The sequence below is a fragment of the Hemiscyllium ocellatum genome, chromosome 39 (genome assembly GCF_020745735.1).
Source record: "Hemiscyllium ocellatum isolate sHemOce1 chromosome 39, sHemOce1.pat.X.cur, whole genome shotgun sequence".
Classification (NCBI taxonomy): domain Eukaryota; kingdom Metazoa; phylum Chordata; class Chondrichthyes; order Orectolobiformes; family Hemiscylliidae; genus Hemiscyllium; species Hemiscyllium ocellatum.
The window spans coordinates 10,152,939-10,165,828 of NC_083439.1; the positions used below are offsets into that span (position 1 = coordinate 10,152,939).

At 39.8% G+C, this 12,890-nt stretch overlaps 1 protein-coding gene across 1 annotated transcript in view; it reads left to right on the plus strand.

The window, feature by feature from the left end:
- The first annotated feature begins 492 nt into the window (after positions 1–492).
- slco3a1a (solute carrier organic anion transporter family member 3A1a) overlaps positions 493–12,890 on the plus strand; it is a 181,485-nt gene continuing 169,087 nt past the window's right edge. The window contains exon 1 of the mRNA XM_060853068.1: positions 493–645. Coding sequence (XP_060709051.1) covers positions 505–645 — 141 coding nt within the window. The 5' untranslated portion in view covers positions 493–504. The remainder of the gene's footprint in view (positions 646–12,890) is intronic.

The window sequence follows — 12,890 nt, forward strand, 5'->3', positions numbered from 1 at the left end:
GTTTTATCTGTTTGTTGAGCTGCAGCGACTATTGTCTGTGTGTCTGTGTGTGTGGATTGGTGGATTAAGGAGCGGGGATGGAGCCTGGCGGCCTGTCCAGCCCCAGTTTCCAGTGGGAATGCAGTCTAGAATGAGCCAGCCCCACAGCCTGCCGCTGGGCTGTCAAGACGTTGGTGCTCTCGCCATCAATGCGAGGGCCTTTAACCCCCGTGGGGAGGGCGAAGGAAGGAGAAGGGGAATCCATCCTGAGGAAGAGAGCGTCCAGTCTGCAGCTCACTCAGAGGAAGGTGGGAGGTCCTGACTGAGGTGACAATGGGAGCTGGACTGATGAGGACAGTGATGAAGAGCAAAGTGCTGGAGCCGGTCTTGCTGAAGGCGAGGAGGAGGGTGAGATAGACACAGGATCTAGACTGACTTCTCCCACTCCAGTCTGTGTGTGTGTGTGTGTCTCTGTCTCTGTCTCTGTCTGGCTGAGGGGGAGGCACTGAAGATAAAGAAGAAAGAATGCAGAGCGGACAACCGCGAAACAGCGGCGCCAGCAACGTCCAGCGAGACGAGAAGAAATCCTGTTTTTCCAACATCAAAATCTTCCTGATATCAGAGTGCGCACTGATGCTGGCACAGGGAACCGTGGGGGCTTATCTGGTAAGGCGAATTTAGCTCTTGCAGGCTGAATATTTGCTGATAACGCCGGATATTAACGAACAATTTAATTCCAATTTTGTTATAAAGTTGATCTTGGCAGAGACTTTGAGACTTTAGATACATTACGCCGCAATTTGTAAGCGCGTTTACAATGAACATGTTACGCATTTCCGAGGCAATATGGTTTTTGTAAATGCATCCAGTACCCTGTGAATTTGCATTAATCAGCTGAGATCACGGACCGTGTCCGGATGGAAATGAAATTATGTAAGTTTTTACAATAGAAAAAAATGTAGACAGAAATTGACCACTGCAACAATTGGATATATTAATTATGTGTAGGCTGCAGTTAAATCCTATTATTAACCTGCATGTGTTGCAGTTCAGTGATTGATAAGACATGAAGCTTCTGATTGTATAATCTGTCAAGCATTTAGATAACACCTTCCACATAGATCCACCCCCTCCCCCCATCAATTTATAAGACTCCATGGAAATTTGATTTTAAGACATTTTGTCCCCAAATGCGTTAATACAGTGAGCGGAGAGGCAGAACTGATTAAATTTACCTCGTGTTGGAAATGTGATTCTGTCAGATTGTCGCTGGATGTGTGTGTGTGGATATGTATTACAGGTAATGTCTGCATGTATATGTGCACTTGCCGAATACATACGTGTGGAAGCAAAAGCGTTTTGGAACAAAGAATCAGAATAACCATGAGCTAAAACATGATAGATTGCTGTTTCTATGGAAACATACAGTGGTTGCTGGGGACTCTTGCATAACTATTATCAATCAGTTACTAAGTAGGGTCTCAGGATTGTGTTTCATCAGTTTGTTCAATCTTGCTCTCTGTTCGCCTTGCCTCAGTTCACAATATACATTGGGAGAAGGACTAAATATTCGGATTACATGAGGGTCATTCACTTACTTGTTTGCCTGTCTATCCCTATTCATTTCTTTCTTGCTCTCCCTGTTTCTGCCTTTCTGCATTTAAGCTTTTCCTTTGCTTCTCCCTGTCTTTCTGTGTGCACCTTTTATTGTTGTCCCATCTACTGCTGTCTCCATCTCTCTCTGTGGAAACTGTTCTGGAGATGCATGAGGGGTATTCACCTTTGTCTGTTTTAAGTTTGTCTGCTCCATCCTGAATTAGAGACCGGTTATTTAATTTTTGCATCACAGAATCTGACACCAGCTTGAAGCTATTGCATTTAGCAATGTTCTAGCCTTATGTTGGTCTCCTACTTACTAATCATGAGCATGCATAAAAAATATCTAAGGAGTCACCACGAAAGGGGGTGGTAATTAGAAAATGGCTTTTCTGTTGTGTATTGCTTGCTTCTCCAAATTCACCCTGCAGGTCTTTTATGGTAGAGAAATTGTTCTTTATCAAGATGAATAATTTCCCATGGCTATGAGGTTTTGTTTTCATTGTGGATTTATGCACAGAAAGATCAATTTATACAGCTGTTGTAGAGTGATGCTGCAGGGCTTGTCATTAACAGATGAGTATTTAGGTAATGTGTTTGTAAATATAAGAGCCTAGTCCCAGCGCAAAGGAAAACATACAGTTTATATTGAGCTTGACAGCATTGTAAGAAGTTCAAAGAAATCTGTTTGCTTCATGCTTCTCTTACGGGCCGATGGTCCTACCTTACATGCAGACATCAGAAAGTACAGTGCAGTCCTTAATCTCAGCAAGAGATGGCAGAAGTACTGCCCAAGAGATGCCAAGAGATGAAAGGTGGATTTCAACTCACTGCACTATCCATCTCCATTATATTTAAAGTACCCAGTTTGAAATTACATTGATTGAATCATTGGCATTCAAGCAACCTAATCAGGCCATCCTGTCTATACCAGCCTTCTGAAAGAGCTAACAGTAAAGTCCCATTCCCCTGCTCATAGTCCTGCAAATCCCCCTTGCATTTTAAGTAAAAAATGCAGTTCCTTTGAAAATTTAGTGCTTCACAAATCATTAAGACTGACCAAGTTATAAATATACTTTTCTCATTTCAGCAGTATGCAGCACTGTTCAGCAGCAGACTCTATGCATACGCTTCAACACACAGGTTGCAAAATGCTGTTTCCAAACCTGCATCTCTCGCACATGTCAGAGCTGGAAAATCTCAGCTAATGTTTGAAGATATTTAATTTCACTCTTCATCACTGTCAAAGCAGTTTTATGGAAGTTCAATTGCAACATTTGCAGATTTTCATAGAGTCTGTAGGATTGTAACTTTAGGGAATCATGAATCTTGAAACAGTTGCAGCACAGAATGGGGTCATTGGCCTGTCAGGTCTATGTTGGCTCTTTGCACCAGCACCTTATTGAACTTGACTCACTGGTCCTTTACCCGTAGGCCTGCAACTTTTCCCCCTTGAAGAGCTGATCTAATTCCCTTTCAAAAGCCACAACTGAATTTGCCACACTTTCAGTTTGTGCATCAAGATCATAACTGTTCACTGCACAAGAGAGTGTTCTCGCATTTCACAACCGATTCTTTTGCCAGTCGTAAATATTGTGCACATGGTTATCAGATGCAGCTGAAGGCAAGATAATAAAGACAGATGCTGACCACATATGGCCTGGTGGTTATTGCTGCTCACTGAGGGTCTCAGAGGGTTAGTTTATGAGGGAAGTTGCTTGAACATTTTCTTCTCTCTTGCATTTACAATGTATTTAATTTGATTCATGGAATCAACAGGATAGGTAGAAAAGTTATTTTTGTTGATGGATATTTCATCAAAAGAACACAATCTTAAAAGTAAGGAGTCCAATTACAAGTGAATTCAGAAGTATCATTCCACATCATGGATAGTGGAAATCTAGAACTTGTTTCCAACAAGAATACCAAAATTGGCTCCAATGAAAAAATTAATTCTGAGATCATTTGATTTTAAGGCCATTTTCCAAACATGAGCACCAACTAGCCAACAAAAGACATGATCAGCTATCACTAGTATCTATACATAGAGATGATGAGGGACACCAGACTGGGACATTACATCCATCCTGGGACAGGCTAAACAAAGATACATAGGAATTCCTAGAGGCCTGGCATTCAAATCGCAACTCCATCAATAAACACGTCGATTTGGACCCTATTTACCAACCTCTCAGAAACAGAGCCAGAAATGATATCACCCACCACAACAGACCAAAACACATAAGTAGCAAGAGGGACCGAACACCAGCACTTCATCAGAGGCTCACTAATGATGTTACCTAGCATGGTGATGAAACATCTGAGAACAAATCTACCAGCTCAGTTAGCTAACTTACAACCTGATACACAACCTGAGCTACAAATCTTCTCCAAAATCACAATCATTTGATTTTGTTAGGTTAGATTATCAAAGGAAATAGAGCAAAGGCAGTAGGTGAAAATTGAGCACAGGCCAGCCATACAGATTCATGGTGTATATGCGGCACTGAAAAAGGCTCTCAGCCCATTGTACTCTGCCATCCCAAAGGTGGACCGCCTAGTCTCATAACACTTTCCAGCATTTGGTCTACATCAGGTTATGGCACTTCAGGTGCCTATCCAAATAACTTTTAAAGGAGATAAGGGTTTTGCCTCTACCAGGCTAGGAGTTTCAGGCTAGGAGTTCAAGATCCCCACCACCCTCTGGATGTAAGAAGATTTTCTAATCTCCCCTCTAACCTTTCCACCAATTACGTTAAATCAACATCCCCATGTCACTCACCTCTCTGCTGAGATAAATAGACCCTTCCAATTCACTCTATGCAAGCTGTTCACAATCTTGTACATCTCAAACAAAGCTCAACTTAGATTCCCCTACTCCAACAACTATGCCCATCCAATTTTTCCTCATACTACAATTTACCTTGTGAATCGCCTCTGTAGCCTCTTTAGTGGAATTACATTTTTCCTGTAATGAATTGACCAGAACTGCAAGTAGTACTCAAGTTGAAGTCAATATAATTGAATGGCAGAACAGCATCAAGGAGCTGATTGGCCTACTGTTTTTTCTATGCTTCAGATAAATCCAGGTACGAACAAACCGTTAGCTCAGGAAATCCTGGTAATCAAATGATAGCTGTTACTAACTTCAAACTTTAACAAAGAAAATTGAAGTCCAGGTGGGGAAAGTGTTTGGGAGAGTGTTGCATTGAAAAGAGAAATAGAAAAATGAATGAATTTCTCTACCAGTATTGCATGTCAATTTTCCCGGTGAATGGAGTGTGTTGAGTTGCATCTGTGTTCCTGACGAATGAACAGTGAAGCATTGCTAATGTCTCTGGATTTCTATTTGTTAATTATGATGGGCCAAGTCCGCCAATGTACCGGAGGATGGATTTTGATGCATTAGATTCTTCTCAGCGTGTCTAACGATCTACAGGAATGAACAATCCAGAGGGAAAACCATGTAGAAAAACAGTAACACATGGAAATTAATGAACTGGTTGTATTGGAGCACTGTTACGTTGTGTAGAAGACAAGTGAGTCTATATATCATAGAGTCATAGAGATGGACAGCACAGAAACAGACCCTTCAATCTAGCACATTCATACCGACCAGATATCCTAAATTAATCTAGTTCCAATTGCAAGTATTTGGCCCATATCCTTTTAAACCCTTCCTAATCTTATACAATACAATATTTTATTACTGAGAACTTCTTAGTTTTGTAGCAGCCTGTAACATTGGCTTAGAAATGACTTCTGTTCTACCAAGGTTTTACTTGTGTATCATTTATGAAAATCATCCAAACATCCAATTTACAATTCTAGGGTTTGTCTTCCTTGCCTCACATTGCTTGAGAATTCATACATTGCAGAGAAATGTGTCATCAAATTAGCCATTTATTTAATAGCAAATTCTGGGCCCAGTGAAAGCAATATGGTCACAGGCAGCATAGAATTGGAGTGGTAATCCATCCCGATCCATTTAATCAAGTCGACATTAAAAAGTACAAAAGCCCTTCTGAGAAAATTAGCCAAAACCATGTTTGTTTCCTTGCAAGCAGAAAGGCTTAGACCACATTGAAATGGATTAAATGGGCTGGAACTTGCTGAAAATATATATCCATGTCATAGAGTTTGACAGGAAATTAGGACACCAAATTCTCCTGATATAAGAAACTGTCTCCATTAGCTCCCTCTCTGAAATGGGTGAGCAGCTAGTGGTTATGGCTCTGACTCCATTCAAATCAATGAGAAGATGAGTTGGCTGAATTAACCTTAGAGTTGCAACAGGCAGTTAGATTGCTGCAGAATAGCACTGGTGGACTGAGGACACAGGAATCATAACAGTGTCTTATTTAAACAAGAGAAAGTTGCTCCTGGGCATCATCCTTCAAGAGTTTCTTCATTAGACTCACTAAGGCAGTGCCTAGGTTTTTTTTTAAAGATTTAAGGTTGAAAATGCTGTTCGTAATTATTTCTCACGTTGCTAATTGCTGCAATCAAGTAAAGAAAAGCGTTGGACAGTCCTTGAAATGCTGTGTGACACACTAACTCTTAGGGTAATTATTTGCAGCATTACATTTGATGTCAATCATGGGTGAGGTATTCTTGAAATGTACAGCTCCAGGTAGAGGCTTGTGATACAAGAGGGAAATGTTATTTTTTTCTTGCAGTGATATTTATTCAATATTTATTCCTATTTCTATCTTTTTAGTAATTGACTGTCGGATGTAAATACATGTTGGGTCAAGACTGCAGTTTAATAGAATTAGCTTCTGCTTTGTTTCCATAAAATCATGAATAATTAAGACATGATTTGGTCTTAGTCACAATCAGCAGAGACAAAATGCAACTTTTCAAATGATTTTAATCAACTCTGTTTTGAAAACAGACAATATGTTGGGATTAGCAACTATTTAAAGTTATCACTTCAAATATAATTTTCAGTGCATTCCTACCGAGCGCTTCAGTCTGAAAATTACAATTTCTGAGTAAATCGACGCTACAAATGTAATCTTCACAATCTATTGCCTATAACTATTGTGACTGCTACATACTGAAATTTTCTCCCCAGCAGGAAGAGAGTGGGAACATCATTTTGCTTAAATTCTGGGCACTATCACATTATTCATCCTTTTCTTATGAAGTCAATTTGCTTCGGGATGTTATGACACACCTCTGGAGCAGATTCCTAGCCCAGAGGTAGGGTGATATACCGCTGCATCACAAAACTCATTATTTAGCAATAAGCTGATGGCGGGACACAATTTATCTGCCTCCTCATTCAACAAAATCAAGTATTTGCCAACATTTTCCACAAGGCATTGACCCAGTGAACAAAGCACGCTTCACATTTCTACAATTTGCTGAACCTGCATCTTATCTCACTTTCTCCTGCTCTAACCTCATGCAGCTCCCCCCTTCTCTAACCCACAGGCTCAAAGATAAAGTTTTGTGTTAACTAACCACAGTTTTTATTTAGTTAATTCTTGGAACATGTGTGTTGCTTATTGCTGGTATGTCCAAACTTAGTTAGGATCACATGGACAGGGTTAGAGACAGGCTAGAGACATTTACGAGATATAACCTTCATTTCTTTCAATTCATTCATGAGATATGGACAATATGGACTGGCCAGCATTTACTGACTTATCACTAGTTGTCCTTGAGAAGGTAGGGGAGTGAATAGCCTTCTTAAACCACTGCAGTCCATGTCTGTAGGTAGACCCACATTGCTTTTAAGGAGGGAGTTCCAGGATTTTGATCCAGTGACACCGAAGGACTGGAGAGATATTTCCAAATCAGGATGGTGAGCGTCTTGAAGGGAACTTGCAGACGATGGTGTTCCCATGTCTCAACTGCCCTTGTCCTTCTTGATGGCAGTGGTTAGGGGTTTGGAAGGTGCTGTCGAAAGAACCTTGGAGAATTTCTGCCCTGCCTTAGTTAGATAACACACACTGTTGCTGCTGAATGTGAGCGGTGGAGGGGCTGAACATTCATTGATGTGGTGCCTAAAAGGTGACTACTTTGACCTGAATGGTGTCAAGCTTCTCGAGTGTTGTTGGAGCTGAACCCAAGGAAATGGGGGGTTATTTCATCGCACTCGTCACTTGTGTTAGTAGATGGTGGACAGTTTTTGGGAAGACAAGGCTTAGCGCAAAGAGGCTTTGCAATATGAATGATCTCATGTTAGGTTAGGATTGACAAATCTACGTGAGTGGAAGATTGACCACATGACCTCCTGACTGCATCAATCTCATCTCCACACACTGCCCTTGCTTGTCTACCACTGTCTCTCGCCACCCAGAAAGTGAAAGGACTTTTTAATACTCTGTTAGTTGAGTCTGGACTGTTTAAAAAAACGTTATTTTTCTGATCTTCAAAATACTTATTAATGATGAACAAATGTATTCATACCTTGATCTGTTTTCATCTTAAGTTAGGGCCTAATTTCCTATAACATGCATTGAGACATCCAATGGTTGTGTAAATTGCTAAAGAAATGGAAGTCTTTCTTTTAATCCTCCCCGCACTACCTTATTTTCCTCCCTCACGCATATCAGGGTCATTAGGTTTCCTTTACTTCCACACTGGATAAAATTGTTACAAGTCAGAGATCAAACTCAAGACCTTTCAGTTTGCTTATTTTAATGTCACTCCCGAGACCAACCATGGAGATAAATTCCGACTGTGCCCTGGTTGCTTTATTCACACAGTTGAAATGAAATGATATTCGATTGCCCTAACTTACGATGAAAACAGATCAAGGTATGGGTCACTGCCATCCTTGGTGGGGCATTTCCATTTAGTTATAGATCTCTGCTGGTATCAGTTACCATCTAATTTTGTAGGCTGATGAATTCAAGGCTCTAAAACAGAAGAGGAAAGAACCACAATTGCCTGCTGTTCAAAATAAAAACAGGAGATGTGGTGCTGCCTGCTGAAACTGTTGGCAAATTGCACTTCATTGGGAAACTGTAAACATGGATGAAGAAATTTCAGAGTTAGATAGTAACAGTTTTAAAACAGAATTCCAGTTAGCAAGCTGTGTGTTTAACTGTGTATTTCCTGCATTAGTCATCTGGTGACTGAACCTTGACACTACCATGCTTTCAGACAGGTAATAACAAGACACATACAACAAATTTGCCCAGAACATCAATTCTCCTGCTCCTCGGATGCTCCCTGACCATGTGCTTTTCCAGCACCACAATAACAATACACTTTGCATTCTAGCCATCTTGGAGAGGTGCTTCAGCAGTTGGAAGCATCGTCTGATATTCAGGTAAAGAGCTCTGTAGGGTCCATGTAATTATTTTATCCCATATTTTACCAATTCTTCAGTACTGTTTTCTATTCCAGCACTGGGATTAATAAAATCCACACTCTGGAGAGGAGTACAGTGTATATTTGAACTTTGGACATGAACAGAAGGACCATAATGATCATTATCTATATCTGTACATTCCCAAGTCTTGTCTCCCTGGAAAATATCAACAATGACTTGCATTTCCTATATCATCTAGAAGTTGAGAAAATTCTCCTGGCACTTCACAAAATTTGACATTGCATGAAATAAAGAAATTTTGGAAATCTTGAACAGAGGGATAGAGGTTTTTGAGGAATACCTTAAAGCAGAAGAGAGGTAGGTAGAGGATTGGAAAGGTTTAGAGAGGGAATTCCATGATAAAATTGTACAGCACAGACCAATATGTGAACCAAAACAGTTTGAACCTAAAAATATAGGTCTGTGATTCCCCAAGCTGGACCATTAGCTCATGCCTGGGATCAGTTAACTAATCTTACAGCCTTGCTGTTCTATTTAAGATTTCAGAATCTGAAATCAGCTGATCTAATTACACTTCATGCTGCTAAACAGTACCTCTGCTAGATATCAAAAATTGCTGCTATAAACCCTGTAATTGTGATTATTAGAACAATACACAATCTTCAACAAGTTGAAGTGGAGAATTAAAACCCAAGATTGCCACGAATTTCAGTTGAAATGCACAGCAGGTCTGTTCACATTTTGTGAACAGCAAAAATGATGAAGGATCACACTATATTAACTCTTGTTCAATAACCTGTGCCCCAATATAAAGTAAGAGGTGGATATGATAAGGAAGACTATTTAGCTGACCCAGTTTAACCACTTAGACAGTACCCTCTCAATCACATCATTCAACTGCTTCTTAAATGAACTCAATAGTTTTTGCCCCCGTAGCCTTAACTTGAGATAAGTTTGTACTGAAGGGAGAAGAGGAAGGTGAGAATGGGGAGATGCTCATTAATAATTCCAGGAAAGGACTGTTTATTTTTACCATAATAAGTAGTAGACAGTTCTGGTCGTCTTCTTACAGAAAGGATATAGAGGCACTGGAGAAGATACAAAAAGAGTCAACAAAACAAATTCCTCAATTTAAGACAATCAGAAAAGACTGAAAAGAATTGGGATCAAATATGTTTATGTTTCAAAATAAAAAGCCTCCGATTTCTGATGGAGATGAAGACATTTTCTTTCTCTCTCGGAAGCTTATTAGGTCTTGACGTTCTCTATCCCAAGGATCAATGGTGGTTGCATTATTGAATATATTCAAGACTGAGCTAGACACATTTTTGATCGATAAGGAGATCAAGGATTATGGAGGATGGTCAGGAAGGTGGAGTTAAGGACTTGATTGGATCATCATGATCTTATTGAATGGCAAGCAGTCTTAATGGGCTGAATGGCCTACTCCTGTTCCTATTTCATATGATGCAATCACCTTGAGAAAAAAAGAAGGTTTAGGGGGTGACCTAATAGGTGGCTTTAAATGTTGAAGGAGCCCAATAGCTTCAGTATAGAGAAGATATTTTTAACTATATGCAGTCAAACATAAAGGATGATAAATGCAAGAAAGTCACTATTAAATCCAATTACAAATTCCGTAGAAACTTCTTTAACTCAAGAGTGATAAGGATATAGAACATGGAAGTGCTGAGCTGAGAAACATAAATGCATTTCAGAGGAAGCTTCATAAATACAAGGGAAAAGCAAAGATAAGGAAGGGAGTTAGAGGGATTGTATAGGTTGGGAGCAGAGTTGAATGGAGCATCACTGCTCGTATGGAACAGTTGGACTGAGGAGCCTGACATTGTGCTGTGAATTCTATGTAGTTCTTTACGACAGAATTCACACAGCTTATGGTGACGGAAAAGCAGTTTCTTGTGCTATTTGAGTTATTTTTAAAAATTATGTTTAATTTACAGATAGTTTAAAACCAATTTCATTCATTGATTCCAAATTCTTGTCAGTGAAAGGCAATTCTACATTCTACCATGGTACTTAGACAATTAGTGGCAAATTTCCTCCATTTATAGTCATGAATGCTTACTGCTGTAATCGGATTGATTTGTGAGGTCACAGTAAGAAATGTAGTATTGTTTTAGGTACATTTCCGTAATCCATGAATGACAGCACACAGATCTCTTATGCTGTTCCTGCTGGTGAGCAGCTAAGTACAGAATTGGTACTGCTGCTGCCCTTGCCCTTTCAATTGATGAGGCATTTAGAGGCAAAGTGCTTAGTTCCTTTTCATCTCACTTCTGCATAATATTCTTCATAAAGCTTGTGGGGTTGGACATCAGAAGCAAGATCCCAGTTACAGGGATAAAAGCTTTCTTTTTGATGTTCCAAATGGGAGTGGGTGATAATGCTGGGAAATCAGTAAACCACTGGCTGCCTACAAATTTGCTTGAGCATTCTTTTAAGAAAGACAGAACTTGCATTTTAAGTTACCGTTGCTGTGTGTTGGTGCATTCATGCTGGGTAAAGTTTATTTCTGGCTTTTAGCGTTGCTTATGATGTCAGCCTGTCCTACTGGAGTAGCTGGTACATTCAGCTGTTCGATCTTTGAATGATGACAGTCATCATTAAAGGATTGTATTAAATTGTAAAAGATGGGAAAAAAGTGATTCAGCCAATGAAATGCATCATTCTTGTTTTGCTACTCACCACCCCAGCATGCTGCTTTATATTGGGCATTCATGGATTTCCCAATTCACTACTTAATCTGGTAAATCATTTCAAATATTTATCAACCTTTGAATAAAGAAGGTTTTTCACTTAATACCATTGAACCTGCAGCACAGAATAAGATCTGTGACAAATTGAATTGGATCTTTGACAAAAACTATCCATTTACTTCATATTACAAATTATTTACCTAGGCTGTGCAAATTTGTCCATTTCAAATGTATATCAATTTCCCTTTTTAAAGATACTGTCAAGTCTGTTTTTGCCATGCTTCTGAGCTGGGTTTTCCAGATCAGAAGAAAGTACCAGCATAAAAAAATTGAAACACTGTTTGTCTTTCCCCAGTTCAAAATTTATTCTTGTTTTTCTTGAAGTTGTGCTGAGAAGTTACTTCATCAGTGACATATATCCTTTTAAATATATCAGTGATGTTCCTCACTCTTCCAAACATCCTCCAGATCCATGTCAACTTTTTCTCACAGACTATAAAGCTTTAACTTTGTGAATCTTCCCTCTTGAGGAAAATAGTGTTCATTACAATCAGAAGCACAGATGAGGGAGGCCATTTGGCCCATCTGCATCATTGTACTAAGAAAACCAGTGGCAGCAGGAGTACCCTCGCCTCACCAACTCCACAATATCCCCATACTCTCAATCACTGATAGTTACTCAGAGTTTTCTTCTTTCATGGGATGTGGGCATTGGTGACATTGAAACCTTAATTGCCTTGGTGAAAGTGGTAGCGAGTTGTATTTTTGAACCTCTACAGTTCTAGAGGTGTTAGTTGTCCCACAGTGTTGTTCGGTAGGCAATGACAGTCAAGGAATGGTGATAGATTTCAAAGAGTGGATGGTGTATGGCTTAGAGAGGAACTTGCAGATGGTGGTGTTCCCACGCATATGTTGCCCTTCTTATAAGTAGTAGAGATCTTGCATTTGGAAGGTGCTGTCTAAGGAGCCTTGGTGAGTTGCTGCATCTTGTAGATGGTACATACGGCTGTCATTGTATATCAGTGGTGAATGAAGTGAGTCAGAAGTTTGTGAGTGGGGTCCCAGTCCAGCAGACTGCTTTGTCCTGGATGGTGTTGAGTAAGTTAAGTGATAATGAACTGCATTCATGCAGGCAAGTGAAGACTATGCTGTCACACTCCTGATAGAAGGTGAGTTACTTGCAACAGAATTCCTAGGTTCTGGTCTACTGATGTCATCACAGAATTTACGTAACTAGTCCGGTTGAAATTATGATCAATTGTAAGACCGAGGATTTTAATAAAAGTTGTTTGCACAATGTTTTC